The sequence below is a fragment of the Saimiri boliviensis genome, chromosome 2 (assembly GCF_048565385.1).
Source record: "Saimiri boliviensis isolate mSaiBol1 chromosome 2, mSaiBol1.pri, whole genome shotgun sequence".
NCBI lineage: Eukaryota > Metazoa > Chordata > Mammalia > Primates > Cebidae > Saimiri > Saimiri boliviensis.
In genome coordinates this window covers 127,086,700-127,113,093 of record NC_133450.1, presented here as the reverse complement: position 1 = coordinate 127,113,093, position 26,394 = coordinate 127,086,700, and the positions used below count along the sequence as shown (strand labels likewise).

Sequence of the window (26,394 nt, the reverse complement as noted above, 5' to 3'; positions counted from 1 at the left end):
CATCTCAGCTCTGCCTGGGCCCAGGCCTGCTCCTCTGGCAGGAGGCCTCTGGGAAGGCACAGGCTGCCCTCTTCTGCTCCTCTGGAGTGTTAACCTAGGTGCCACATTCCTCCTTAGAAAGCAGGCGGTCAATGCCTCACTCTCTCTCCCCAGGACTGGCACAGTGACCCTGCTCAGCCCCAACGCTCAGACTTGGAAGCTCCCTTTGGACAAAACAACTCTTTATACTCCATCTTGAGGGCCAATTTTGTCTCCCCAGTAGGACTGGGAACCAGCATTTGCCCATTAACAGAAGGGTTTCCTAGGAGGTAGGGCATCTGGCAATTAAACTGGGATAATCTCGGGCAAACCAGGGTGAGTTGGTATCCTGCTGGGAACTCCTTTCTTATCTTTCACCACAGTAACCCTTGCAAGGGTGGGCACCTAACAAGCACCCCGCCAGATGATATGACTGGACCTCGCTCTCTACTTCCCACTGTTTCCCACCAGTCCTTCCCTTGTCACTTGTTCTCTCCGTTTCCTCACCCAGCCCACTCCCACACCGCCCATCACTCTCTAAGCCCCCAGTGGAACCTGGCCCCTGGCCCTGAGTATAAACTTAAATAAGCCCAGACAAGGTTACTGACTTTCCACTCCCAGCTCCAATGCATGCTTTCCGGCTCTGAGTCACTCGGCCTGTTAGTGAGCCAGGCACTGTTGACTATGTCCTCTGAAAAGCTCTCCTCCTTAATCCCCAGTCTTCCTATTTGCCTGGCTTTCCATTTCGCTCTCTGTGAATCCTGTTCAGCCTCTTTCACAGGTTTCCTTTCTACTCACCTCTTACATCAAATGTTCTTTTTTTTTTTTTTTTGAGACGGAGTTTCACTCTTGTTACCCAGGCTGGAGTGCAATGGCGCGATCTCGGCTCACCGCAACCTCCGCCTCCTGGGTTCAGGCAATTCTCCTGCCTCAGCCTCCTGAGTAGCTGGGATTACAGGCACGTGCCACCATGCCCAGCTAATTTTTTGTATTTTTAGTAGAGACAGGGTTTCACCATGTTGACCAGGATGGTCTCGATCTCTCGACCTCGTTATCCACCCGCCTCGGCCTCCCAAAGTGCTGGGATTACAAGCTTGAGCCACCGCGCCCAGCCTCATCAAATGTTCTTAATCCGGAGTCCAGGGAAAGGCTTGAAGAGTCTAAGAAACCCCTGAAATTATCTACAAAAATGAGTGTGCACACTGCTTCCGGAAATTTCTTTACCATGTTCTTTCATTTTCTTTTTTTTTTTTTGAGATGGGAGTCTTGCTCTGTCACCCAGGCTGTAGTGAAACGGCATGATCTTGGCTCACTGCAACCTCCGCCTCCCAGGTTCAAGTGATTCTCCTGCCTCAGCCTCCCGAGTAGTTAAGATTACAGGTGCCTGCCACTGTGCCCGGCTAATTTTTGTATTTTTATTAGAGACAGGGTTTCACCATCTTGGCCAGGCTGATCTCGAACTCCTGACCTCGTGATCCACACGCCTCGGCCTCCCAAAGTGCTGGGATTACAGGCGTAAGCCACCATGCCCGGCCTACCATGTTTTTAAATGGGTCTGCAGTCCAAAACAGATTTTAAAACCAATGTTAACTACGTAGAATTTCTTCTCATTTTACTCTATGTCCATGGTTCTCAAAACTGTATGCACTGTCAGAGTCAGGTGAGCGTTTATTAAGACACAAATCCCCAGGCCCCCCTTTAGGAGATTCTGATGTGCTAAGTCTTGGACGGGGTCTCTGTTATAACACACATGCTTGCTGGTTCTAGGCAAATGGTCGATAAGGGAGACTGAGACTCTGGGGACCATCTGCTCTCATGTCTCCTCATGGGCTCTTTGTGCCAGGGTTTACACGATCACCAATACACTGATAAATCCCATGTTGATGACTCTCCAGCCCTGTCTTTTCTTCTAAGATATGGAGTCATATTTTCAACTGTTGGACATAACTTAGAAACCTCACAATTCAACATGCTCAAGAGAGAAAGTATTCCTTTCACTGCTTCCCATTTCAGGGAATGGAAGCAACACCTACCCAATCCCCAGAGTCTGAAACCTGAAGCTCATTTCAGACACTTTTTTGTGCCACATGCTCTTCGGCCCAGTGGCCATCTGTTCTAATTCTTAAACATCTGTTGGATCTGTCCCTTCCTCTCCCTCCTTGCTGCCAGTCCCAGCCCTTGTTACTTCTCATCTAGATCACAATAGCCTCCTGGCTGCTCCCCCAGCCTCTGGTTGAAGCCTCACGCCCCCAACTCTTCACTCACAATGTCACTAGAAAGACCTTTATCAAAGGCAAACTTGACTGAGCCTCTTCCCTTATTGGGAGCTCTGCTACTTACCAGTGATATGACCTCAGACAAAACTTCTGTGTTCCCCAGTCTATCTACATCTTATCCTCCTTTACCCATCTTTCCTCATCTTCTTTATAGGGTTGTCTGTACAATTAATCTGTGTAAGCACTTGGAGCAGTACCTGACCCCAAGCAGATGAAGAAGGGAGTCATCGTTATTACAGAATATAATTCCCGCTCTGGGGCAGGCACTCAGTGTCCTTCACATTGAAGCCCTTATCAAACTGTCCACAGTTGACCCAACCCTTGGCTTAGTCTTGTGGAAATGCACACAGGCCCCTAACACACCCCTCTGCACTCTGTGGCCTCTGCTCTGGCTCAGACAACTTCCTCTGCCTGGGATGCTTTTCTCAGCTGAGCCAAGCTGAGCCAAGCTGACCCCTTAATTCCTACTCATCCATAAAGACGTAAAATATCTGTCACCTCTTTTAGAAAGTCTTCCCTGAAGTCCCAGGTTGAGATTGATGGTCTTTCTCAGAGCCCTATTACCCTATTCTCACAGTCCTGTGCCTACCACCACAGCTTTTCCTGCAGCAATGTCTATGTTAGGTCCCTCTCCTGGCCATTGAATGCTTCCAGGGCAGGGGCCATTTCTTCTAGGAGGCTTATCCCTGCGTAGACTGAGGGCTTAGACTACAGTTCTCTTCCTATCTGTTGACCTCTGGAGGTCCAAGACTACAGGGCAGATTCCTCTGCTGGTCCCAGGGAACAGGCTGCCCACAAACAGCCCAGCATATTTCAGTGAGGAAGGACCCGTCTGATCACACAGACCAACCAGTAGCCTGGTAGTAAAGCCAGGACTGGCAGCGAAAGCATCCCCATGATACTGGGCCAATTAAGATGACTTTTCTCCTTCTCCTCTAGTAATTAGGAAGAAAGACATTTCCCTTGCCTAAGATGCTTGAAAAGGAATCCTATCTTTTCTCAAAGCTCAGATTGTCACTGTGTTCAAAACATACCCATCCACCCATTCTCATTCATTTAATAACTACTAACAGGCTTATGGCTCAGTGTTGAACGAGATGAGAAAAAACAGATCATTACAAAATGGGTGTACGAGTATTGGGGAGGGAAAACATCAGGCTTTGTAGGAGGAGTTGTCTGTAAACCGGAGCTGACGAAAACAGTATGGTCTATTCTATGGTGAATAATAGACAAGACATGAGAGTGCCCAGTACCATGCTGGGTACATTCCTTGTAATCAGTAGGTATGTGTCTCTGTTCCCCAAACCCTACCCCAAGGTGCCATGTGCCTCTGATTACTTTCAAGCTGTTATGACAGCCACTTAGAGCTATCTCCTTCCTGAGGCTGTGGGCTTCTGGAGAACAAGCCCATGAATGAGTTCAGATATACCTCCTCAGTGAGCTATTGTCCTCAGTGTAGGACCCGGGCTCTGCAGCTGCCAAGGGCATTAATAAGGGCTGAGTAGTGAAGGGTAGGGTGCTAAAGAGAAGTGGCCATAAATAAATATTCCCAAAGCTAAGTAGAAACACAGCCAGACTGAGGCAGTTTGTAAAGTCCTGACTTGTTTATCTTCAACATACAAGCAACAAAAGTGTCTTAAAAAGCTGGACTGAGGGGCCGGGCGCGGTGGCTCACGCCTGTAATCCCAGCACTTTGGGAGGCCGAGGCGGGTGGATCACGAGGTCAAGAGATCGAGACCATCCTGGTCAACATGGTGAAACCCCGTCTCTACTAAAAATACAAAAAATTAGCTGGGCATGGTGGTGCATGCCTGTAATCCCAGCTACTTAGGAAGCTGAGGCAGGAGAATTGCCTGAACCCAGGAGGCGGAGGTTGCAGTGAGCCGAGATCGCACCATTGCACTCCAGCCTGGGTAACAAGAGCGAAACTCTGTTTCAAAAAAAAAAAAAAAAGCTGGACTGAGAACCATCAGTAAGGAGCCTCCTGGATAGGAGCAGAGCAGCCCATACTGAAGGGCTTACACAAACCTGTCTGGGCACTCCAGTGCCCCAAAGAGCCCCAAGACAAGGCCTGGCATGGAGGAGGAGACAGGGACCTTTTCCTTTGCCAAATTCCAGTCTCTCCCTGAAATGCATCACTTGCTAGTTCAGTAGACCCCCTGCAGGCATGCGGCTTGGCTCTGGTAACACAGGTGCTATCGTCACCTGACTTCACACAATGCTCAAACCACCACCACGAGGTCATTATCACATTTATTCCCACTTTTCATATTGTGTGGCTCCCCCAAGTCACATAGGGAGTCAAATCAGAGACACTGACAGACTGGACCCTGCCTCCTGCCATTCGCAGGCCTCTCCTTCCAGTTCTCTGACAACTCTGACTGTCACACTATGAACTCCCCTCTGCCCACAGGCAGCCTCCACCCATCTCCCCTCAGCCTGTCCCACCACCTGCCCCCGCCTCACCATTCTACTCTTGCCACAGACGTGGCCTCCTTCTCGCCCTCCTTGCCTCCTGTTTGAAACTTCCCCATTGGCTCCCACGACACCGCATAGCTTGGCTCTTCTCTGAACTGTCTCTTTTCTGACCACTAGCTTTTTCAAGGTGGAGAGGGGCAGACAGAGAGAGAACCTTAGAAAAAGTCTGGCTGGCTGGTGCCCACCAGGAAGCAGTGGTGTGATGGGAAGCAAGGCTGGGCACAGAGGGTTAAGGCCAGCCCTCATCATGGAGTCAGTGCGGGGAAGAGAGCACTCTGAGCAACAGCTCCAGCTCTGCCTAGGCCTGCTCTGTCGTTTGCCAGCAATACGACTTCAGGGAAGTAAGTTTATAGCTATGTAAAATGAGGAGAATCATCTTTTTGAACTTTCTTTTAAATTTACTGGAGATTGAATAAGGCTGATGAAACAGACAGGAGAGCAGTTTACTAAACACGATTAGCACCCAGCATATACCATCTAGAACAAGGACAATGTTGGCTCAAATCCGTATGAGGTGAGACTTAGGGTGGAATCCATGTGAAACTGCCTTCTGTGTCCACATGGAGAGCTATCATTATCGCATATTCTTTTAACTTCTTATCGAGGAGAAAAACAAGGTGGCAGGTCTCACTGTGGTCTGGAGAACTGTCTCAGGCATCACCAAGTAGGACCAAACTGTCGGGTCTTGTCTTTGTGGAATGGCCCAGATCCACCGTGGAGGTCACTGAGGGCCCACTCCTGAGCTCGCTGTTGGGAAATCCATTTCCTGGCCCTGATTTGCTCCTGCGCTTTCCTCCAGCCTCTACTCACACTCTACCTCCACCCCACCACACTGAAGAGAATGCTAATGCTTACCCGCCTCGGGCCCCTGGCACTCCCCTCAGCTGCTTAGCTTCTCTGCATAACACTTACCATACTTGCCACTGAACTGAAAGGCAAGTGCCTCCATGAGGCAGGTTGTTTGGTTTGGTTTCTAAGGTAATGTTTATCTCTGTAGCTCTAGTAACTGAGACCTAGTGACTGCTCAACAAATATCTTTGAATAACTGCTTGCTTTTATATTTGCTGAGTTTTGCCAGGTATTGTATTTCTCAGCCTGCAAGGATTTTTGTGGTGGGGATGGCATGACTCATTTGAGATCTGACCACTTCTTTCTTCCTGAATTTATTTGAAAAATAAAACAAGGGCCGGGCACAGTGGCTCACACCTTTAATCCCAACACTTTGGGAGGCCAAGGCGGGAGGATAGCTTGAGCCCAGGAGTTCAAGACCAGCGTGGGCAACACAGACCCTGTCTCTACACAAAATAAAAAGAAGAGTTAGCTGGGCATGGTGGTGGGTAGCCCCAGCGGCTCAGAAAACTGAGGTGAAAGGATCCGTTGAACTGAGGAGGTTGAGATTGCAGTGAACTGTGTTTGTGCCACTGCACTCCATCCTGGGTGACAGAGCAAGACCCTATCTCCAAAAGAAAAAGAAAAAGTGCTGTACGTGCAAAGTGTCACAAGAGGAGGGCATTTAGTTCCGCCCAAGGGACCCAAGGGATGCTGCCATGATTTCAAGAGGAAACAAAGAACCATTTCAAGCAGAGGGAAGAGTGTCAGCAAAGGCAGAGTGGTGGGTGGGGGGACTTCAGTACTTGTGGCCTCATCACTTCTCAACACCCACTCCAGGGGAACGAGGAAGCACACCCACGTTGCCATGTCCCAATTCAGTAATTGAGAAACAGAGATGCTTGGAATCACAGCCTCGTCAGAGCCGAAAAACATTCTGCAGTAATTTTCTTAGGAAGTAGGCCTGGAGAAGGGAGTAATCTGCCCAATGCCCATGGCTGATCTGCAGTGGAGCCTGGACTAGACAGCAAGCTGACGTTCTGTTGTGCAGTAAGGCTTTTCTGCTCCAGTTGGCAATGCAGCAAACCCAACTCCAACTTTTACTTACTATTTTGAAGATTTTTTCCCTCCAACTTTTTATTCTGAACAATTTCAAACTTACAGGAATATACAAGGGATGTTCTTGTACCTTTCACTAAACCTGCCCGTGGTTAACATTTGCTGCCTGTGAATTATCTCTGTCTTTCCCCTGAGCCACCTGAAAGTCAGCTGTAGATACCAAGATACTTCAATCCAAGGGACTTTAGCATACATTTCTTATGACAAAGAAAACCAACAATTTACTTAAAAATCTAATGCAGAATCCATATTAAAAGCCACCCAGCCAGGCGCAGTGGCTCATGCCTGTTGTCCCAGCACTTTGGGAGGCCAAGGTGGGTAGATCACCTGAGGTCAGGAGTTTGAGACCAGTCTGGCTAACATGGCGAAACCCTATCTCTTCTAAAACCACAAAAATTAGCCAGGTGTGGTGGCATGCACCTGTAGTCACTTGGGAGGCTGAGGCAGGAGAATCACTTGAACTTGAGAGGCAGAGGTTGCAGTGAGCTGAGATCATGCCACTGCACTCCAGCCTGGGCAATAGAACAAGACTGTCTCAAAAAAAAAAAAAAAAAAAATCCTCAATTTTTACAAAATGATTCTGATTTTTTGGGATGCAGGGTCTACTCATGCATTACATTTGGTTGTGCCGTCTGCTTACTTTCCTTCAAGCTAAGCTAGAATGTGAAGCTATTTAAAAATTTTTCATTGATAATGATGTGTGTGTGAAGAATTCAGGCCAACTGAATGTAGACTGTAGGCTAGTTAAGAGGTGACTGCCAGATCTCCAATGGAAAGCTGTATTTTCCCCCGGTAATTATGAAATCATTTATAGGGTGCCTTTTTTTTTCGTAATGGGTACAGGTGTGTAATAGGTTTCATGCTATGAAGTAGACTTAAAATGCTTACTGTGAAGTATTTCAGGCCTGTGAGAAGTAGGTTCCCACAATCTCACCACTCAGTCTAGGAAATCTGACAGAAAGTCATAAAGCTGTTTAGTTCAAGTGACACCTGCATCCTCCTCCCAGACCCAGAGCCCCTCATCTCTATCGGGGGAACCGCCATCTCGAATGTGGTGTTTTCAATTCCATGCATGCTGTCTGTCATACAGGCATACAACTATTTTACATACATGGTTCTCAAACTTTTTTGGTCACAGAATCCCTTTATGCTCAATTATTGAGGATGCCAAAAAGCTTCTGTTTATGCAAGTTAGGTCTATCCGTTTTCACCTTATTTAAAACTAAAACTAAGAATTTTATAAAACACAAAAATATACAAGCAGACATTTCATTAGCTGCCACAGTGATGATGTCAACACATCACACAGCTCTGGAAAATTCCACCATGCATTCATGAGACAAGAGCTGAAATGGCAAATGATGTCTCAGTAATAGTATAAATATAGTTCTGACCCACAGACTCCTAGGAGGGAGTCAGGGTTTAACAACGAATCACCATAGAACTGCTGCATTACAGCAATGAAAGACAGTGAATTAGCTCTCTGTATATTAACATGGGAAACTCAAATGGTGACTGAACCCCATTTTTGACAGTGTTAGAATTAAAGAAAGGCTTTGGGTAAATAAAGTCTAAATTCGGTGTTAAACTCTGACACCTTCTTTTCTATCCAAATTGGTTGCCCACGTCATGGGCAATCAAGATGCTTGCCTTTTCTCCTTGGATGCCATTATCCCAGATGTTTGGACAGCAGGTCTCCATTTCTCTGTGAAGTCTGGTGGAATCTGGAAAAACACTCCAACTAACTCTTGGGGGAGTGTGATATTCCTAGACGCTGACCCTGTCTCATATGCATCTCCGATACTCTTTCAAGGCCAGTGATGTAGCCCTTTCTTTGAGGAGCCATTTGACAGTCACATGGACATTAAGGCTACTCAAGCCTCAAAAACATTTACATATTTTGCTATGTGTCTTCATCCCAAAATTCGTGTCCCCAGAGTCTGTGACTATGATTACTTGTGAAGTGGAACAAATTTTAGCACAGTCATGGGACAACTGTAAAGACCTGGCTTGGGCCAAGGATTAAGACAGTATGTCTGGCTCCAAGGATGAATGAACAGCCTGGGAACGAAGACCCCAGCTCTGGCCTTACAAACGCCCATGATGACCAGGCACGGGGAAACAAAGGAGTGAATAACACAAGCGTCCTGCTCTGAAAGAACTCTAGGATGGTAGGAGAGATCCTGAGCCAACAGAGCATCGACAAGAGATACACACGCAGGCACGGGGTGCTACAGGACAGACGAGGTCTCTTTTGTTTCCGTGGTATTAACAGCACAGAATGAGGGAGACGGCAAGACAGAGATCAGGAGGCCTCGATTCTACTCTTGACTCTGCAATCTGCGATGAGAGGACAGATTAGGATTCTCTCAGGGATCAAAACCTCTGCCAAGTGACATCAATGTGGCCTGGAATATGTTAACTTTGTAGGTCCTTGCTTGGTTTTTTTCTTTGAGGTAGGGTCTTGCTCTGTCACCAGGCTGGAATGCAGTAGTGTGGTCATAGCTCACTGCAGCCTTGAATTGCTGGGCTCAAGCAATCTTCCCACATCAGCCTACTAAGTTAGTTGGGACTATAGGCTACAGGCATGCACTAACACACCTGGCTTTTTTTTTTTTTTTTTTTTTTTTTTTTTTGTAGATATGAGGTCTCATTATGATGCCTAAGCTGGTCTTGAACTCCTGAGCTCAAGCGATCCTCCCGCCTTGGCCTCTCGAAGCACTGAAATTATAGGTGTGAGCCACCATACCCAGCCAACCCTTGTTTCCTTATCTGTAAAGTGGGAATAATGATACAAAACCTCAAAGGATGTGAATTAAATCATATGTATATCATGTCAATAGCATAATGGTTGTTGGTCTATAACACTCAGAAAAGGGGAGCTGTTGTTATTTTCCTCCTCTATGGGTTCAGTTAACCAAAGAAAAGCCACTGGACTAGAGTAGTCCTCAACCATTTTCTGCCCCAGCCCACCTGAGGAACATAACGTTCTCATAAGAATAACCTAGAATCTAGAAAACGAGTTTTTTTTTTTTTAAAAAAAAAAAAAAAAAAAAAAAAGAATAACCTAGAATCTCTATGGGAATATTTCTCAACTAGAGGCACATGGGGTTCTTTGAGACAGAGGAAGTCAGAGAAGTTTCAGAAGGTCTTCAAATGATTTGGCTACAGGACTCCAGGGAAGTGTGTGTTCCCATGGAGTGTGAACGGACCATGTGATCTCTGAGGGCTTCTTCAGTTATGCGCCTCTGGGACTCTCTGACTTGCCTGTGAGGAAAGGAAACAACAGGTGTTCTTGAGACACCTCCAAACCCCGACACAAAGGCTTACAATTGGGTGGGAAGGATTGTGAGGTGAACCCTGGCTGTGCGAGACTTCTTACATCTTTAAGTTTCAAGATGTGCAGCATGGTGCAGTAAACAGTCATGACTGTGCTCAGGCAGCCACAGTTCCTTCACTACCTGAGAGCAAGTGAAATGTCTGTTTTTTCTGGCCTCTTCTCTAACACACCACACCAGGAAGCTCTGCTGAGCAGGAGCTTTGGTAGCCCAGGAATCTCCAGGACCATATATCAAAGTACTTAATTAAATCCAGCAATTCAATAAATGTATATTGTCAGATAATGTTGTAGGCACTGGAGATACACCACTCAATAAAACAGGCAAAAATCCCTGCCTTCTGGACGTTTACACTCTAGCGGGGTAGAGATAGACAGCACAGAGTAAAACAAGTAAGTTCTATAATATGTTAGAAGATAGTATGTGCTTTAGAAAAAACCCAAAGGCCAACAAGGACAACAGATAAACCAGGAAAGGAATTGAAATTAACTGGCTGGCCCCTCAAGCGGCAGACATATCAACCATCCATATCACGCTTCCTGCTGCTGCACCACAATCTCAGCTAGTTCCTGCTCAGGTCAGCCTTGTTCAACCCACATTTCCTAGGAACCTGTTCTGCTAGTCCCACATCCCTACGGATTCCTCCAGCTAGCACCCCAGCTGCCCCAGTGTGGTGAAAGGAATCACCACCCACCTAAGACATGTCTGACTCATGTTTCATGCACACCCACATGCGATCCACCAGATAGTCTTAGAAGCTGCAGCGCTACGGCACTTCCTGAACCTGACAACTTCCCGCCACCTACCCTGACTGCTCCACTCCTGGCCCAGATCACCCTCACCTCTTACCTGGATGACTGCGGTAGCCTCCCAAGAGGTCTTCCTGTCTCCATTCTGCCAGCCATTACCACATAGGGGCCAGAGTGATTTTCTTAAGCTTCTAACAGATGTCTTTCCCTTTGCTTAGAACCCTCCCTCCAAAGGCTTCCCCTAACTAAATTCTGACATATGTGCTAAACTCAGCACAGCTCACAGGCTTTGCCATTGGGTCTGGTAAGGCCTCTGTGCCCTTATTTGCCTTCACTCTTCCTTCTTCATGTTGCTCCAGCTTCTCTATTTTTTTAACCCTTGAACCCACCAAACTGTTCCCATCTCAGGATATTTGCTGCCCTTCCCAGCAATGTTTTCTTCTTCAGATTTTGACATGGCTGCCTCATGTCCCCACTGAGGGCACTGGCTAAGGCAGTGGCCCAGTCATTCTCTACCACACTGCTCTATTGTTTCCACATCTCTTGTTTATGATTTCTTGACTATATTCTGCCTCCCTACTCTGCCCTCAGTTTGAGGACAAGACTGCCTGTCTTGTTTGCCATTGTGTCCCTAGCACTCACAGCAGCCCCCGGGTGACTGGCTGCCTATGATGCCTGCCAGAGCCTTCTAAAAAATCATCCCTACCCTTCAAAGTTCACCTGAGATCCCACTTTTGCTTTGAGGTCTTCCCTGGCAGTCCCCAACTTCTCAACTCTTACTGCCCCTCCTTTATTACTGTCTCTGCTACAGGGTCCTCATTTCTGTGAGTGCTGTCTTCCTCACTCCCTACAGGTCCCTGAGGACAGAGGCAGCTCTAACTCAGGCACAGGAGCAAAAGGGCAAAGCATCTGTGGTCAGGAGGCACAGGTTCCAGTCCTGGGTGTATCATTCACTGGCTAGTCTCTTGTTAAGTTACTCTCTCCTTCTACGAAACAGAAATAAAAAACAATGCTAGCTGGGTGTGGTGGGCCCTATCTGCAGTCCCGCTGAGGCAGGAGACTGGCTTGAGCCCAGGATTTTGAGGCCAGCCTGGGCAATATAGCAAGACCTCATCTCTAAAAACATATAAAAACAAAAATGCCCCATACCACTACTTTCAGGATTATTGTGTTAATGAAATAAAATAATGTCAGTGAAAGTACTCTGTATGTTGTCATGCACTCAAGAGAATTCCCAGCTCCTAATCCACAGTTAGGGCTCAGAAAATATTTCCTGACTGGTGGGTTGCCAGAGCTAGAGCTGATAAGATACATTTTCACGATAAAAAGGTCCTTTGTATCCCCACCACACATGCCACAGTAACCCCATGTCAGTCAGCATAGGAAAAACAGGAAGTTCACAGCTTCTATGGCTGCCGACTCTGCAGCTCCACAAATGCTGCTTCTACCAGGACTGTCACTATGGTGCCAAGCCAAGGACCTGTGGTAGAGTGCAAGCAGCCTTGTACGGAAGAGGGAGGCACCAGAAAACCTGGGCTTTTGCTTTGGTTCAGCCACTACTCCGCTCCCTGTAGATAAGTTCTGCTCCACTCTGGGCCTCAATTTCCTGATCTGTGCACTTAACAGCTGGACTAGATTAGGGTAACCTTCAGACTTGAAAATCATCACCACTACCAACATTATGACTTCTTTTTTCCTCAATGAAACATCGAGAAATACATAAAAGATAAAAGCAGCATTATTTTGGCTGAAGTGGAGGAGAAGATACCCAAAGCACCACTAACCTAGATGATCTACTGTAGATCATCTACAAGGTCTTTACAAGATGGAAACTTCTAGGATTTCTACAATTTTAAAATTGAAAAAGAAATTGTGGTGCCTCCTCTCTGTTTACTTCTGATATAATTTTCTGCAATTAGTAATTGACAGGATAGAATAAGCTGCTAGAATTTTTCACAATTTACAATTGAAAATGACTTTGGAAGTATATATGCCTTTGCAATGAAAAGCATTGTTTCCAAAGCTCTACCCACAAGTCCTCTAAAGTTAAAGGAAAGTTATAAAATGATAGGAGCAGACATAAAGCCAACTGGAAAATAAGCAGCACTGGACAAGCTCTACCTACTGTCACGTCAATTTTAACATCTCACTGCAAACTGCTTCTAAAGACCCTGTGCCATGTCCTGGGAAAACCACTGGATGAGGGCATCCTTGCTGAGCCCTGGTTCCAGTCCTTCCTCAACCTGCCATGTGACTTTGGACAAGGTCCACAACTTTTCAGAGGTTTTCTCAGCTACAAAACAGGAGTGATGACAGCTTTCTCATCTATCTAACACAGTTAAAAGACTCAAATAAGAAAACTGGTGAAATGGACTTTGGAAACTGTGAAATACTTTTCAAAGTGAGGGATTCTTACTTTATACTAAAAAATAAAGCTGTAATGAGTCAATCAAATAAATGCCCCAAACCCCACAGGATAAAAGTCTGTCTGTCCTATCATCTGTAATCTTTCAGAGTTGTAGGGCAGGGGAGAGGCAGGTCCAAAATGTAATCTCACCTTTAGAAAAACAATCGCAATGAGTAATGCAGTTTGTAGACTGGCTGGTGCTCACACACGGGCTAAACAGCAAAAGCCTAAAGCCACAAGTCTCTCAAGCGGAGGGTCAGGACTCTTGCTATTAAGTTCATGAAGTTCCTATAATAAAAAGAACCCTCTCTGCCTATATTTACAAAAAAACAACCTGTCTCAGGTCATTCTAGAGAGAAGAGCCAGGCCCCACCAACTGCACCTCTGAACTAAACAACAATTACCCTAGACGGCTTGGACTCTCTTCCCTATAATCTGAGGCAGGAGCTAATTTCTGAGTCCTTGACACAGAAGCCATTAAAGGTCACAGGCATCAAGAGACACAGGCCTATGTCATGGAACGACCAACGGCTGAAGAGTGAGTAGACTGTCACTAACCTGCTGTGTAACCCCAAGTGAGTCCCCTGCCTTCTGGTCGTGGGCTTCTCAATCCGCATACTAAGGGAACCTGGGATAATGTCTACAGCCACTTCACTATTAAGATTCTAGGTTTCCTCTTGACATCCCTCAGTCCCCTGTATTGGTTCCAGTACTCACCTTGTGGCCATGGCTGAAAGGTGGCAGCACAGGTAACTCTGAGGAGGCAAGTCCTGTACTCCCACCAGGCTACGCTGACAATCAGAGGACTACAGACCCTCTGAAGACAGCAACTTGATTTTTAGACTACTTAAAACCGAACAGGAAAAGGAAGCTGAACCAGAGACAAAAGGGAAACAAACCCAAGTGAAAAACTGAAACCTAGGTAGAAAATAGAGAAACGAAGCTAACAGTGCGGAGCCCCACCAGTGTGGGCGGCTGAGAGCCACTGCACAGGCCCAACCCCCAACGGCTGGCAACCTCAAGCCTCCAAGCGCTTCCTGCAAGGGTGCAAGGGTGAGTGAAGCCTGCTGGAGGTGGGGGCCAAGTCGTGGTGCTGGTCCCGCACTAACTAGCTCTATAGTCTAAGTCAAAGCCATTTAAGAGGTCTGGGCCTCAAGTTTTCCATCTGTCATAAAAAGTGCAGGCTCAGCACAGACGACTTCCTATAAGCCTTACAAAAGGCTTCAAGAGTCTCTGGTGACCCTCCAGAGAAAAGAAGACTAGATAATAAAGACTATAAGCTGGTCAAGGTTTTTTTTTTTTGTTTTTTTGTTCTTTTTTTTTTTTTTTTTTTTTTTTTATCATTAAAGTATATATATATTTTTTTTCTTTTTTTTTTTTTATTGCATTTTAGGTTTTGGGGTACATGTGATGAACATGCAAGATTGTTGCATAGGTACACACATGGCAGTGTGCTTTGCTGCCTTCCGTCCCCTCACCTGTATCTGTCATTTCTCCCCATGCTATCTCTTCCCACCTCCCCACCCCCGGCCCCTCCCCCATTTCCCCCCAACAGACCCCAGTGTCTAGTGCTCCCCTCCCTGTGTCCATGTGTTCTCATTGTTCAACACCCGCCTATGAGCGAGAATATACGGTGTTTGATTTTCTGCTCTTGTGTCAGTTTGCTGAGAATGATGGTTTCCAGGTTCATCCATGTCCCTATAAAGGACGTGAACTCATCGTTTTTGATGGCTGCATAATATTCCATGGTGTATATGTACCACATTTTCCCTATCCAGTCTATCATCGTTGGGCATTTGGGTTGGTTCCAGGTCTTTGCTATTGTAAACAGTGCTGCAATGAACATTCGTGTGCACGTGTCCTTGTAGTAGAATGATTTATAATCCTTTGGATATATACCCAGTAATGGGATTGCTGGGTCAAATGGGATTTCTATTTTTAGGTCCTTGAGGAATCGCCACACTGTCTTCCACAATGGTTGAATTAATTTACATTCCCACCAACAGTGTAAAAGTGTTCCTATTTCTCCACATCCTCTCCAGCATCTGTTGTTTCCCGATTTTTTAATGATCGCCATTCTAACTGGTGTGAGATGGTATCTCAATGTGGTTTTGATTTGCATTTCTCTGATGACCAGTGATGATGAGCATTTTTTCATATGTTTGTTGGCCTCCTGTATGTCTTCTTTTGTAAAGTATCTGTTCATATCCTTTGCCCATTTTTGAATGGGCTTGTTTTTTTGTTCTTGAGAAGGAGTTTCGCTCTTGTCGCCCAGGATGGAGGGCCATGGCGTGATCTTTGCTTGCTGCAACGTCCACCTCCCAGGTTCAAGCAATTCTCCTACCTCAGCCTCCTGAGTAGCTGGGATTACAGGCATGTGCCACTGTGTATGGCTAATTTTGTAATTTTAGTAGAGACAGGGTTTCTACATATTGGTTAGGCTGGTCTGAACTCCTGACCTCAGGTGATCCGCCGACCTCAGGTGATCCGCCCACCTCGGTCTCCCAAAGTGCTGGGATTACAGGCGTGAACCACCACACCTGGCTGCTGATCGAGTCTTAATATTGACTCTGGAACAAAATCTGTTCTTCTACTGAGGAGACACCTCTTTCTAATAATGGCATTTTCATCAGCAATTTAGAGCCTGAGAAGAAAACATTTGAGGAATATTGGAAACTTGGCTTTGTCACTTGCTCATTAAGTGGGTGGCCTCAATTGTAACATGGGGTTAGTTATACCCATTTTGCCTATCTCCATAGGGTTCTCATGAAGACAAGATCCAGTCCAATCTTTCTTTCAAAATCTAGAGAACTCACTAAGAAGCATGCACTGTGTCAGAAACCAAAGACAAAAAACTGAGAAGAACCACAGTACTTGTCCTTAAAGGATTTTTATGGTTTAGAAAGAGGTTGATAGATCCATTAAAATGTTATTGATATAGTGAAAAATAGATGTATAGAGTACAGTACAAAAGAAATAATCAGTTCTAATTGGAGGGATGAATGCACTTTGAATGCTGAAAATGCATATTAAAAGGATTTTAATGATATACAGTCCCCTTTAAGCACTGTTTTAGTTGCAAACCACAATTTGGAAACATCGCGGTTTTCTTTTTTAGGAGTTCAAAATATTTTTCACTTTCTCTAATGATTTCTTCTTTTATCCATGGATTATTAAGTACTTTGTTAAATTTTAGAATATTTGGTGTTTTCCTCTATCTGTTGCTACTTATTTCCGATTTAATTCTAGTGGAGCCAGAGAACATATTTGGTGTGATTTCTTCCTTTGTTTTTCCTGGTATAATCTCAGTACTTTCACATTTATCCAAAATGTGCGCTATGGCCCAGCATGCAGTCTACCTTGGTGGATGCAGCATATGCACAAGGGAAGAATGAAGAATGTGTATTCGGAAGCTGGCCAGGTGCAGTGTTCTAAAAATGTCAATTAGGTCATGGTGGTTTCCGTATTGTTCAGAACATCTATGTCCTTGCTACTTTTTGTTGCTGTTGTTTGTTTTTGTCTAATTATTCTATCAACTGCAGAGGGAAAGGTCCTGCAATCTCCAACTGTGACTGGGTTTCCCTCTTTAATTTTGTGAGTCTTTATTTCATGGTTTTTGAAGCTCCTGTCAGGTACATTCTTCTATGCCGTATTGGTTTTCTGCGGCTGCTGTTACAAATTACTACAAACTGGGTGGTCAATAACAACACACACTTATTATCTTAGAGTTTTGTAAGATGATAGGTCAGAAGTCAGACATCATCATCAGAAGTTCCACATGGGTCTCTCTTGCTCACCTTTCTCAGCTTCAAAACACTGGCTACACTGCTTTCTCATAGCCCCTCTGTCCATTTTCAAAGCACGAAGCATCACTCCGACCCTTCCTCCACGGTGACATCTCTTTCTGACTACGGTGTGGAAAGGTTCTCTGCTTTTAAGGACTCGTGTGACTAGATTGGACCGAATGGATAATCCAAGATAACCGCCCCATCTCAAGGTCTACAATTTTAATCACATCTGCAAAGTCCCTTTTGCCAGGTAAGGTTAACACTTTATTTACTGTTTCAGAGACAAGGTCTTCATCTGTCACCCAGGTTGGAGTGCAGTGGTGTGATCATAGTTCACTGTAGCCTCAAACTCCTGGCTCAAGTGATCCTCCTACCTCAGCTTCCTGAGTAGCTGGGACTATAGGCACACACCACCATGCCTGGCTAATTTTAAAACATTTTTTTTTTTTTTTTTTTTTTGGAGACGGAGTTTTGCTCTTGTTACCCAGGCTGGAGTGCAATGGCACGATCTCGGCTCACCACAACCTCTGCCTCCTGGGTTCAGGAAATTCTCCTGCCTCAGCCTCCTGAGTAGCTGGGACTACAGGCACGCGCCACCATGCCCAGCTAATTTTTTGTATTTTTAGTAGAGACGGGGTTTCACCACGTTGACCAGGATGGTCTCGATCTCTCGACCTCCTGATCCACCCGCCTCGGCCTCCCAAAGTGCTGGGATTACAGGCTTGAGCCACCGTGCCCGGCCTAAAAACATTTTTAAATAGAGATGGGGTCTTGCTATGTTTCTGAGGCTGTTCTCAAACTCCTGGCCTCAAGTGATCCTCCTGCTTTGGCCCCCAAAGTGATAGGATTATAGGCGTGAGCCACTCTGCCCATCCAATGTAACATAGTTGCAGGTTCTACGGATTAGGGTGGGGTGATGGCATTATTCTGCCTACTATACATCCTTTCTCATTTGTATCTTTGTATTTAAAGTACGTCCTGTAGATAGTAAGTGACTGAGTCTTGCATTTTCACCCAGTCTGACAATTTCTGTCTTTTAATTAGAGCATTTAGTCTATTTACATTTAGTTTACTGATATAGTTGGATATAGGTCCACTACTTTGCTGTTTGTTTTCTATTTGTCTCATCAATTTTTGGTTCCCCTGTTCTTCATTTCCTGTATTCTTGTGGGTAAACGGAATACTTTTCGGAATTCCATTTGAATTTCTCTATTGACTTTTTAGCTATACCCCTTTATTTTTTTTGGAGGTCTTTCAAGGGATTACAACATACATTCTTAACTTTATAAAGTACACTTAGAATTAATATTGTACCACTTCAGTAAAATGTTACGAACTTCAGAATTACATAATTTCATTCTCCACTCCCAACCTTTATGGTATAGCTGTCATATGTGTTACACATTCAAAATACAATGTTATATATTTTTGTTTTAGACAGTCATGTATATATGCAGTTGACCCTTGAACAACACATATTTGACCTTCACAGGCCCATTATACTACTTCTTTCTTCTTTTTTGGAGATGTAGTCTCACTCTATTGCACGGGCCAGAGTACAGTGGTGCGGTAACAGCTCACTGCAGCCTCAACCTCCTGGGCTCAACTGATCCTCCCACCTCAGCCTCCCAAAGTGCTGGGACTACAGGCATGAGCCACCACCACATCTGACCCAGGTCCACTTGCACATGGAATTTCTTCTGCCTCTGCCACCCCTGAGACAAGACGACCAAGCCCTCCTTTTCTTCTTCCTCCTCAGCCTACTCAATGTGAAGATGACAGGATGAAGAACTTCAACCCATTTCCAATTAATGACTAGTGAAATTAATGAAAATATATATTCACTTATAATTTTCTTAGTAACATTTTTTTCTCTAGCTTACTTTATAATAATACAATGTATAATACATATAATATACAAAGTATGTATTAATCAACTGCTTATGTTATTGGTAAGGCCTCCTGTCAACAATAGGCTCTTAATAGTTAAATTTTGGGGATGCAAAAGTGTTATGTAGATTTTCAACTGTGCGAGGGGCTGGCACCCAACCCCCAAATTGTTCAATAGTCGTGTGTGTGTATGTATTAAAGAAATAAAAGTCTTTTATATTTACTCATATAGTTCTCTTTTTTGGTAATCTTTATCCATCCCTGAACAATTGAATTTTTTTTTTTTTTTTTGGTTTTTGCCTGAGGAACTTCCTTTAGCATTTCTTTTTTTATTTTATTTTATTTTTTTTTGAGACAAGGTCTTGCTCTGTCACCCAAGCTGGAGTTCAATGGTGTGATCTCGGCTCACTGCAACCTCTGCCTCCCAGGCTCAAATGATCCTCCTGCCTCAGCCTTCCCAGTAGCTGGGACTAAAGGCATGTGCCAGCTAATTTTTGTATTTTTTGTAGAGAGGGGGTTTTGCTATGTTGCTCTGGCTGGTCTCAAATTCCTGGACTCAAGGGATCTACTCACCTCAGCCTCCCAAAGTGCTGAGATTACAGGCACAAGCTACTGCGCCCGGCTTCCTTTAGCGTTTCTTGGACAACAGGTAATTTTGCAATAAATTGTCTTAGTTTTCTTTTATCTGAAAAAAAATCTTTGTCTTCAAGTTCCAAAGCACTTTTTGTGAACAAGAAATATTGAGGGTTTTTTTTTTTTGGTCCTTCAGCACTTTAAAGGTATTGTTTCACTGTCTTCTGCCCTCCATGGTTTCTGAGAAGTCAGCCATCAGTCACATATAATGTATGCAATGTATCCCTTTTCCTCCGGTCATTTTAACATTTTCTTTTTCTTTGGTTTTCAGCAGTGTGATTGATAGGTTTAGGTGTGGTTCTTGCATTCGTCTTGCTAGGGGTTCACTGAGATTCCCAGATACATAATTTAAGGTTTTTTTCACCAAATCTGGGAAATTTTGGTCATTATTTCCTCAATTACTTTTCTTCTGTCTCACTATCTTTCTCCGCTTCCTCTGGCACTCCAAATATATGTATGTAGACCTCCTGATATTATCACAAGCTGTCTTGTTTCTAGGCAGACTACTGCAACTGCCAAGGGGTGGGGGATGGGGGTTGGCTTTAGGTTTGGCGGGTTAAGGCTGAGCAGTGATTGGCCGCCCTGCGCTACCAGGCAGAATAGGGTCTGCAGGCGGACTCCAGGAAGTGAGGGACAAAATGGAGGACTGTGGGTTTTTCTACCAAACATTCCCGACTCCTTTAAAAGGAAAAAGGGTGACGAAGTCGTTCTGGCTACTTCCTGCTGGACTTGGGCGAAGAGGGGCCATCTTAAGGAGTCTGGGAGATTGGCAGAGGGGTGTAGGTGTAGTTTGGTGTTGGGTGGCTGGATACCGGCTGCAGTATCATTTGGTTGATGGTAACTCGCGTTAGTTCTTGAAACTGACGTTGGAGGAACTGGAAAAAACAGGGAGCAATGAGCAGAAGAAGACAGATAATTAGTAAGGGACCAAGTAGTAGGGATAGAAGGGTGTACATGGAAGACGACCACCATGCGGAGGCCTCTGTTGAAAACTTGTAATTTTGGAGGCTGGTTTTGATTTTTTGGAGATTTTCGATTCGCGTTTCTACCAGTCCAGATTTGTTGACATAGTAGCAGCATTCCTCTTGTAGGAAGATGCAGGTTCTTCCACGCTCCGCCGTAAGTAGATCCAGCGCTCTACGATTCTGTAGGGCTACTTGGGCAACCGAGGTTATTTGTCGTTGGAGAGACGCAAGAGATGCTGCTGAGTCTTCGATGGCTGCCTGAAGTTGTGAGGAGAGTTGGGCGAGGGCTTGGTGAGAGTGGAGCAGAGCCCCACCTCCCAGTAGTTCTTTTTAAAATATTTCCCATTTTTCGGATTAGATTATCTATTGATGTGTCTCCAAGTTAACTAACTTTTTTCCTGCATCTCTGATCCACTTTTAATCTCATCCAGTAAATTTTTCATTTCATTTCCAGTAGTAGAATTTTCCCTGGGTAAGTTTTTCTTTTTATAATTTCCATTTCTCTATTGGGATTTCCTGTTTGTTCACTTTATTCACTTTTTACTTAAAGTCTGTGAACATATTTATTATGGCTAATTTGAAGAATTTGCCTGCTCGTTCCAACTTCAGGAGCATTTCAGGGTCTACCGACTGCTTTTTCCCCTTTAAGAATACATCACATTTTCTGACTCTATATGTCTACTGATTTATGATTGTATATTAGATACTATATGACACATTCCAGAAAGTCTGGATTATGCTATCTTTCTTTAAAGATGTGAAGTCTGTTCTGGCAGTCAGGGAAATTACTGGCAGATCCTTTTTGTGCTACCAAGCTCGGTTCAAGTTTTTCTTCAGTTCTATTTTCATTTTGAACTTAGCCCTAGGGTGTGGCCCCCTGACTCAAGAGCATAGTCCTAATCCTAAGGTGTGACAGTTCTGGGATCTCAACTGAATGCCTGAGGTCTTCAGGGAGGTTTCTTCACTGAGGTTAAGCTAGATCTCCAACATCTCCCAGCACTGAATGACCTCTGGCATCACCATTCAGCTCTCGGCTCTACAGCACATCTCTGCCAGGCCTCATGAAGAGTCTCACTGCACATGTAGAGCCAGCCCTTAGCCAGCAATCCAAATTGAATCCTTATGTAGAACTCTGCTGTCTCTGATCCTCCACAGGGCTTCTGTTTCTCTAGTTCTTGCCCTGCGAAGTCCAATTACGTCAGTGGCCTAGAATTCTGATGTCTGCCTCCTGAGCTGACTAAGATCACCTTTCCATTTGGGTTCCACCACTCCATCCCAAAACTAGACAGTGACTGCAGGCAGAAACCAGGGGCAGTTTCTCATGGTGTTTCTTCTCTCAAGAATCAAAGTCCTATCCTATCTGTCCAATGTCTGAAAATGGCAGGGATTTAATATGTTATATGAGTCTCAGTACCCTTTGTATATTCAGTTGCTTCACATATTTTACGGAGTTTCTTTTTTTTTCACTCAAGACGTGCCATCCAGTAACATATTTTACAGAGTTTCATAGCTGTTTTTATCAAGAGAGCAAGTCATTACCATTATTCTGCCATGGCCAAAAGTAGAAGTCAGTTCTAATTATTAAAGTACCAAACGGTATTCTTTTTCATTTCCTGAAGGTGCTAGCCTAAGAGTAAATACCTTCTCTGTGAGAAGGGCCTTTCGGTTTCACTCCTCATTTCCTCTGTCCTTTACAGGTTACTACTGTCTTTTATCGGTTTCACTAGGTAGGTAACAGGTAAGAATAAACCTATTTGGGGGTATTATTTTAACTCCATTGTCTAGCTTTAATAAAGAATTTGAGGGCCGGGCGCAGTGGCTCAAGCCTGTAATCCCAGCACTTTGGGAGGCCGAGGCGGGTGGATCACGAGGTCGAGAGATCGAGACCATCCTGGTCAACATGGTGAAACCCCGTCTCTACTAAAAATACAAAAAACTAGCTGGGCATGGTGGCACGTGCCTGTAGTCCCAGCTACTCAGGAGGCTGAGGCAGGAGAATTGCCTGAACCCAGGAGGTGGAGGTTGCGGTGAGCCGAGATCGCGCCATTGCACTCCAGCCTGGGTAACAAGAGTGAAACTCCGTCTCAAAAAAAAAAAAAAAAAAAAAAAAAAAAGAATTTGAGAAGAATTATGAAAAGCAGCAAAAAATATGGCAAGATTTCTGAGCAGGGTGCTGTGAGATAAGGATTCTAGATTTTGCTTTGTTACTGACATACTGTATGTTCCTGGGCACTCATGTCTCTACTTTTGACCCTGGCTTCTCCGGGTGTGATGAAAAAAATGGTCTTAAAAATAACCATGTACTCAGGTATGGTACCAATTCCTAAATCGATTATGTCAGGGCAATAAAAAATGTTGGAAAGAGATAACAGGAACTGTTGGCACTTGTGAAGCAATTTAGTGAGCAAGTTAAGAAACATATCCTGTTTAAGGTAGCATCTTAAAACGTGATACCATGAATTAAGCTCAGCACCTGGTATACTGATTAGGTAGTAGGTACAGTGTAAGTGGTGACTGTATGAATAAGTATGCATGGATGAATGCATGAATGAATGAATGAGGAAGATGGGCATCAACACACACACACAGGATGTTAAAATTAAATCCTAAGGCATCTGACTTTGGATTTTGAAAATCGTAAATGCTCAATAAAGAACAACTGTGTTGACTTGAATTAAAAGATATGCTTTCTGTTGGGCATGGTGGCTCATGCCTATAATCCCAGTGCTTTGGGAGGCTGAGGTGGGTGGATGATGAGGTCAGGAGTTCAAGACAGCCTGGCTAACAGAGTGAAACCCTGTCTCTACTAAAAATACAAAAAATTAGCCAGGCATGGTGTCAGGGGCCTGTAATCCCAGCCATTCAAGAGGCTAAGGCAGGAGAATTGCTTGAACCTGGGAGACAGAGGTTGCAGTGAGCTGAGACCGTGCCACTGCACTCCGGCCTGGGTGACAGAGCAAGACTCTGACTCAAAAAAAAAAAAAAAAAAAGATGTGCTTTTCATGTGTCCCAGCTCCAACAGAAAGCAGAGTAGGCTGAAAATAAATCACAGAGCTATACTAGAAGACACTCTACTTAGGAGATCCAGTTGAAAAACTTGCTGTGGTGACTTAGGACAGTCAACTTTCTTCTGTGGATTTTAGTTTTCTTTTCTGTAAACAGACTAATCTCACTTCTCTCCTTTCTTTCTCATTGGGATCTTTGGGAATGAAAGGGTCTTTGACTAACCAGAAATGACTTATGTTTGTATAATAATGACATTTCATGAAAATTTGTGTTAAGAAGGCAGGGTGTTTTGAGTACAAAGCCCTTGTGTCCTGGAAGTAGAGAAAAAGAGGATAGAAAAATGGCTACACAAAATTAGTTACTGTCTCTCACCCACATCATGAAATCCTATTAACAATGCTGGACTAGGCTTTTTTTTTTTTTTTTTTTTTTGAGATGGAGTTTTACTCTTGTTACCCGGGCTGGGGTGTAATGGCGCGATCTCGGCTCACCACAACCTCTGCCTCCTGTGTTCAAGCAATTCTCCTGCCTCAGCCTCCCGAGTAGCTGGGACTACAGGCATGCACCACCATGCCCAGCTAATTTTTGTATTTTTAGTAGAGATGGGGTTTCACCATGGTGACCACGACGGTCTCGATCTCTTGACCGCCATGATCCACCTGCCTCGGCCTCCCAAAGTGCTGGGATTACAGGCGTGACCCACTGCTTTTTAAATACAGTGTTTTACGTGTGCTATCACTGAGTCGTAGAACCTCAATTATGGCTCCAAAAACCATAATGGAAATTGGATCTGCCAGAGATTCTCTATTCTCAGCCACTTTGCCTGAGAGGCATTTCTTTAAAAAGTTTACACTAAAATAGCTCAGCCAGCCACAAGATGCTAAGAGTGCCTCTTCCTTTCCAGTTCACTCACATAGTTCAGCTCTTGCTGATAGAGCCTGCCTAAGCCTGCCTACTCTGTAAAGTCCAATAGTTTCTCATACCAGAGAGAAGACATGAAGAACAACAAACTCAGGTTAAAAAAACCAAACTCCAAATCATCTTTTTGCAGTCTGAAAATTGTCCTCAGAAAAAGTTTTATTTCCAGAGTTACGGCCTCTGAAAAGAAAGTGTAAATGGCCAAATAAAGAAACCCAGATGTCAGCTGAGCAATCTCTTAGGGGGAAATGTAATATGGCTCCTCACCGATATCTGTGACCTTAGACTTTGATGGACTTGGTGTTCATGAGGACACTATGCTATATACAATCTTTCTCCATATACATCTTTCATCATATAAAGGGAGAAGAAAGTAAAGGGGAAAGGTAAAATCCCACCACCAGACTCCTGGGAGTGGGAAATGTAGTTTCTTGCATATTCCCTGGTGGTTCAGGCTCCTGTGTCTTTGTACACATAATTGTCCTCACTTCCTGAAACCTCTTACTCCATCTACAGGCAAACTTAGGTTTGTCCTTCAAGACCCAGTTTACCTATATCTGCTTTAATGAAGTATTTACTGATCCCACAGGATAGAGATAATTATTCTGGCAGCTATGCTATGTCTGTATTTTGAAATGTTATCAATTTATTTGTCACACAGCATTACCTTTTAGGAAGGGACTATCATTTTTTATTCATCTTTTTAATCAATTGTAGGCAGCACAATTCTTGGTACATGGTATATGTTCAGAATCTTTGTTAAGCTATCTTGCTTGAAAAGACTGGGACTCAAGAAGTGCACAAATCACTAGTGGTATGAAGAAGGGACAGATAGGGCCTTGTTTTTTCAGGCCTAGAGTTTGTTGCATCTAGCCTGTAATACCAGGCCACCCTGCCCTGAGGTCCTCCCTTCCAACCACACTCCTGGCTAAACTCATCTGTAGCAGAAGTAGACCGTATATACTAGCCAAGGCAACCGAATATTTTAAGGAAACCATATTAACTCCCAGGAGAAAATTAAAACATCTCTGAGAAATGCAAGTACCATAAAAGAAAAACTTAAAAGATAACAAATGAAGCAACCTCTACCATGGGAAAAAGAATTTTTTAAAAATCCGGTAAGTACAATAAACGTCTTTAGAGACACAAGGGAAGATACTTAAAACATTAAGTGAGAATAAGCCGTAATGAAGAACAGCCAAGCAATTTTTTAACATAAAAATATAATTGCTGAAATAGAGAACTCAACAAATATGCTCAGCAGAAGAAGAGACAAAGATGAGAAACTGAGAATCAGGTCAAAGAACTGACCCAAAAACATCAGGTAGGGAAAAAGAGACAGGGAGGACAGAAGTATTGATTTCTGTGTAAAAGGCATCTCAGATACAAAAAAAAAAAAAAAAAAAGAGATGAAATAACAGAATTTTGCAAAATTTAAGGATATAAGAGGTCAGACTGAAAGGGCCAAGAGGGTGTCAAATAAAACCGATAAGAAAACAACATAAGTGTGCGCATGCGTGCGCGCACACACACCGCCCCCGCCCCCCGGATTATGATATCTAAGAACAGCAGAGACAGAAAATTCTAAAAGCTTTCCTCATAAAACCAAGTCACCTACAAAAGAACACAAATCAGACCAGACTTCTACACCTCAGCTAGGGTAAAACAATGGGATGTTATCTTCAGAATGCTGGCGGAAACAAATTTTTGAAACTTACATGTCATTCCATACCAATCTAAACTAAGGAGGAAATAAATATATTTTTAGATATACAAGATTTCAGAAAGTTGTCCAGGTATAGACCTTCTTTGAAAATATTTTACTGTATATATTCTATAAAAAAATTTACCTAGGAATAAATAACAGGGTATGGAAAGTGGGATCACACAATTGACTACCATTAAGGCATGAAGAGGGAATGAAGTCCTGACACATGCTACAACAGACAGACCTTGAAAAACATTATGCCAGTGAAAAAAG

The 26,394-nt window shown here is 44.1% G+C and overlaps 1 protein-coding gene across 6 annotated transcripts in view; it reads right to left on the bottom strand.

Annotated features, from left to right (window-relative positions):
- The window catches only part of EVL (Enah/Vasp-like), a 179,854-nt gene that overhangs the window by 68,915 nt on the left and 84,545 nt on the right, over positions 1-26,394 (bottom strand). For 2 of the 6 annotated variants that reach the window (XM_074394242.1, XM_074394243.1), the window contains exon 1: positions 10,907-13,915. The exons of 3 other annotated variants lie outside the window; for them this stretch is intronic. In XM_074394242.1, coding sequence (XP_074250343.1) covers positions 10,907-10,962 — 56 coding nt within the window. In that variant the 5' untranslated portion in view covers positions 10,963-13,915. One more of the 6 variants, XM_003941615.4, reaches the window with a different exon arrangement.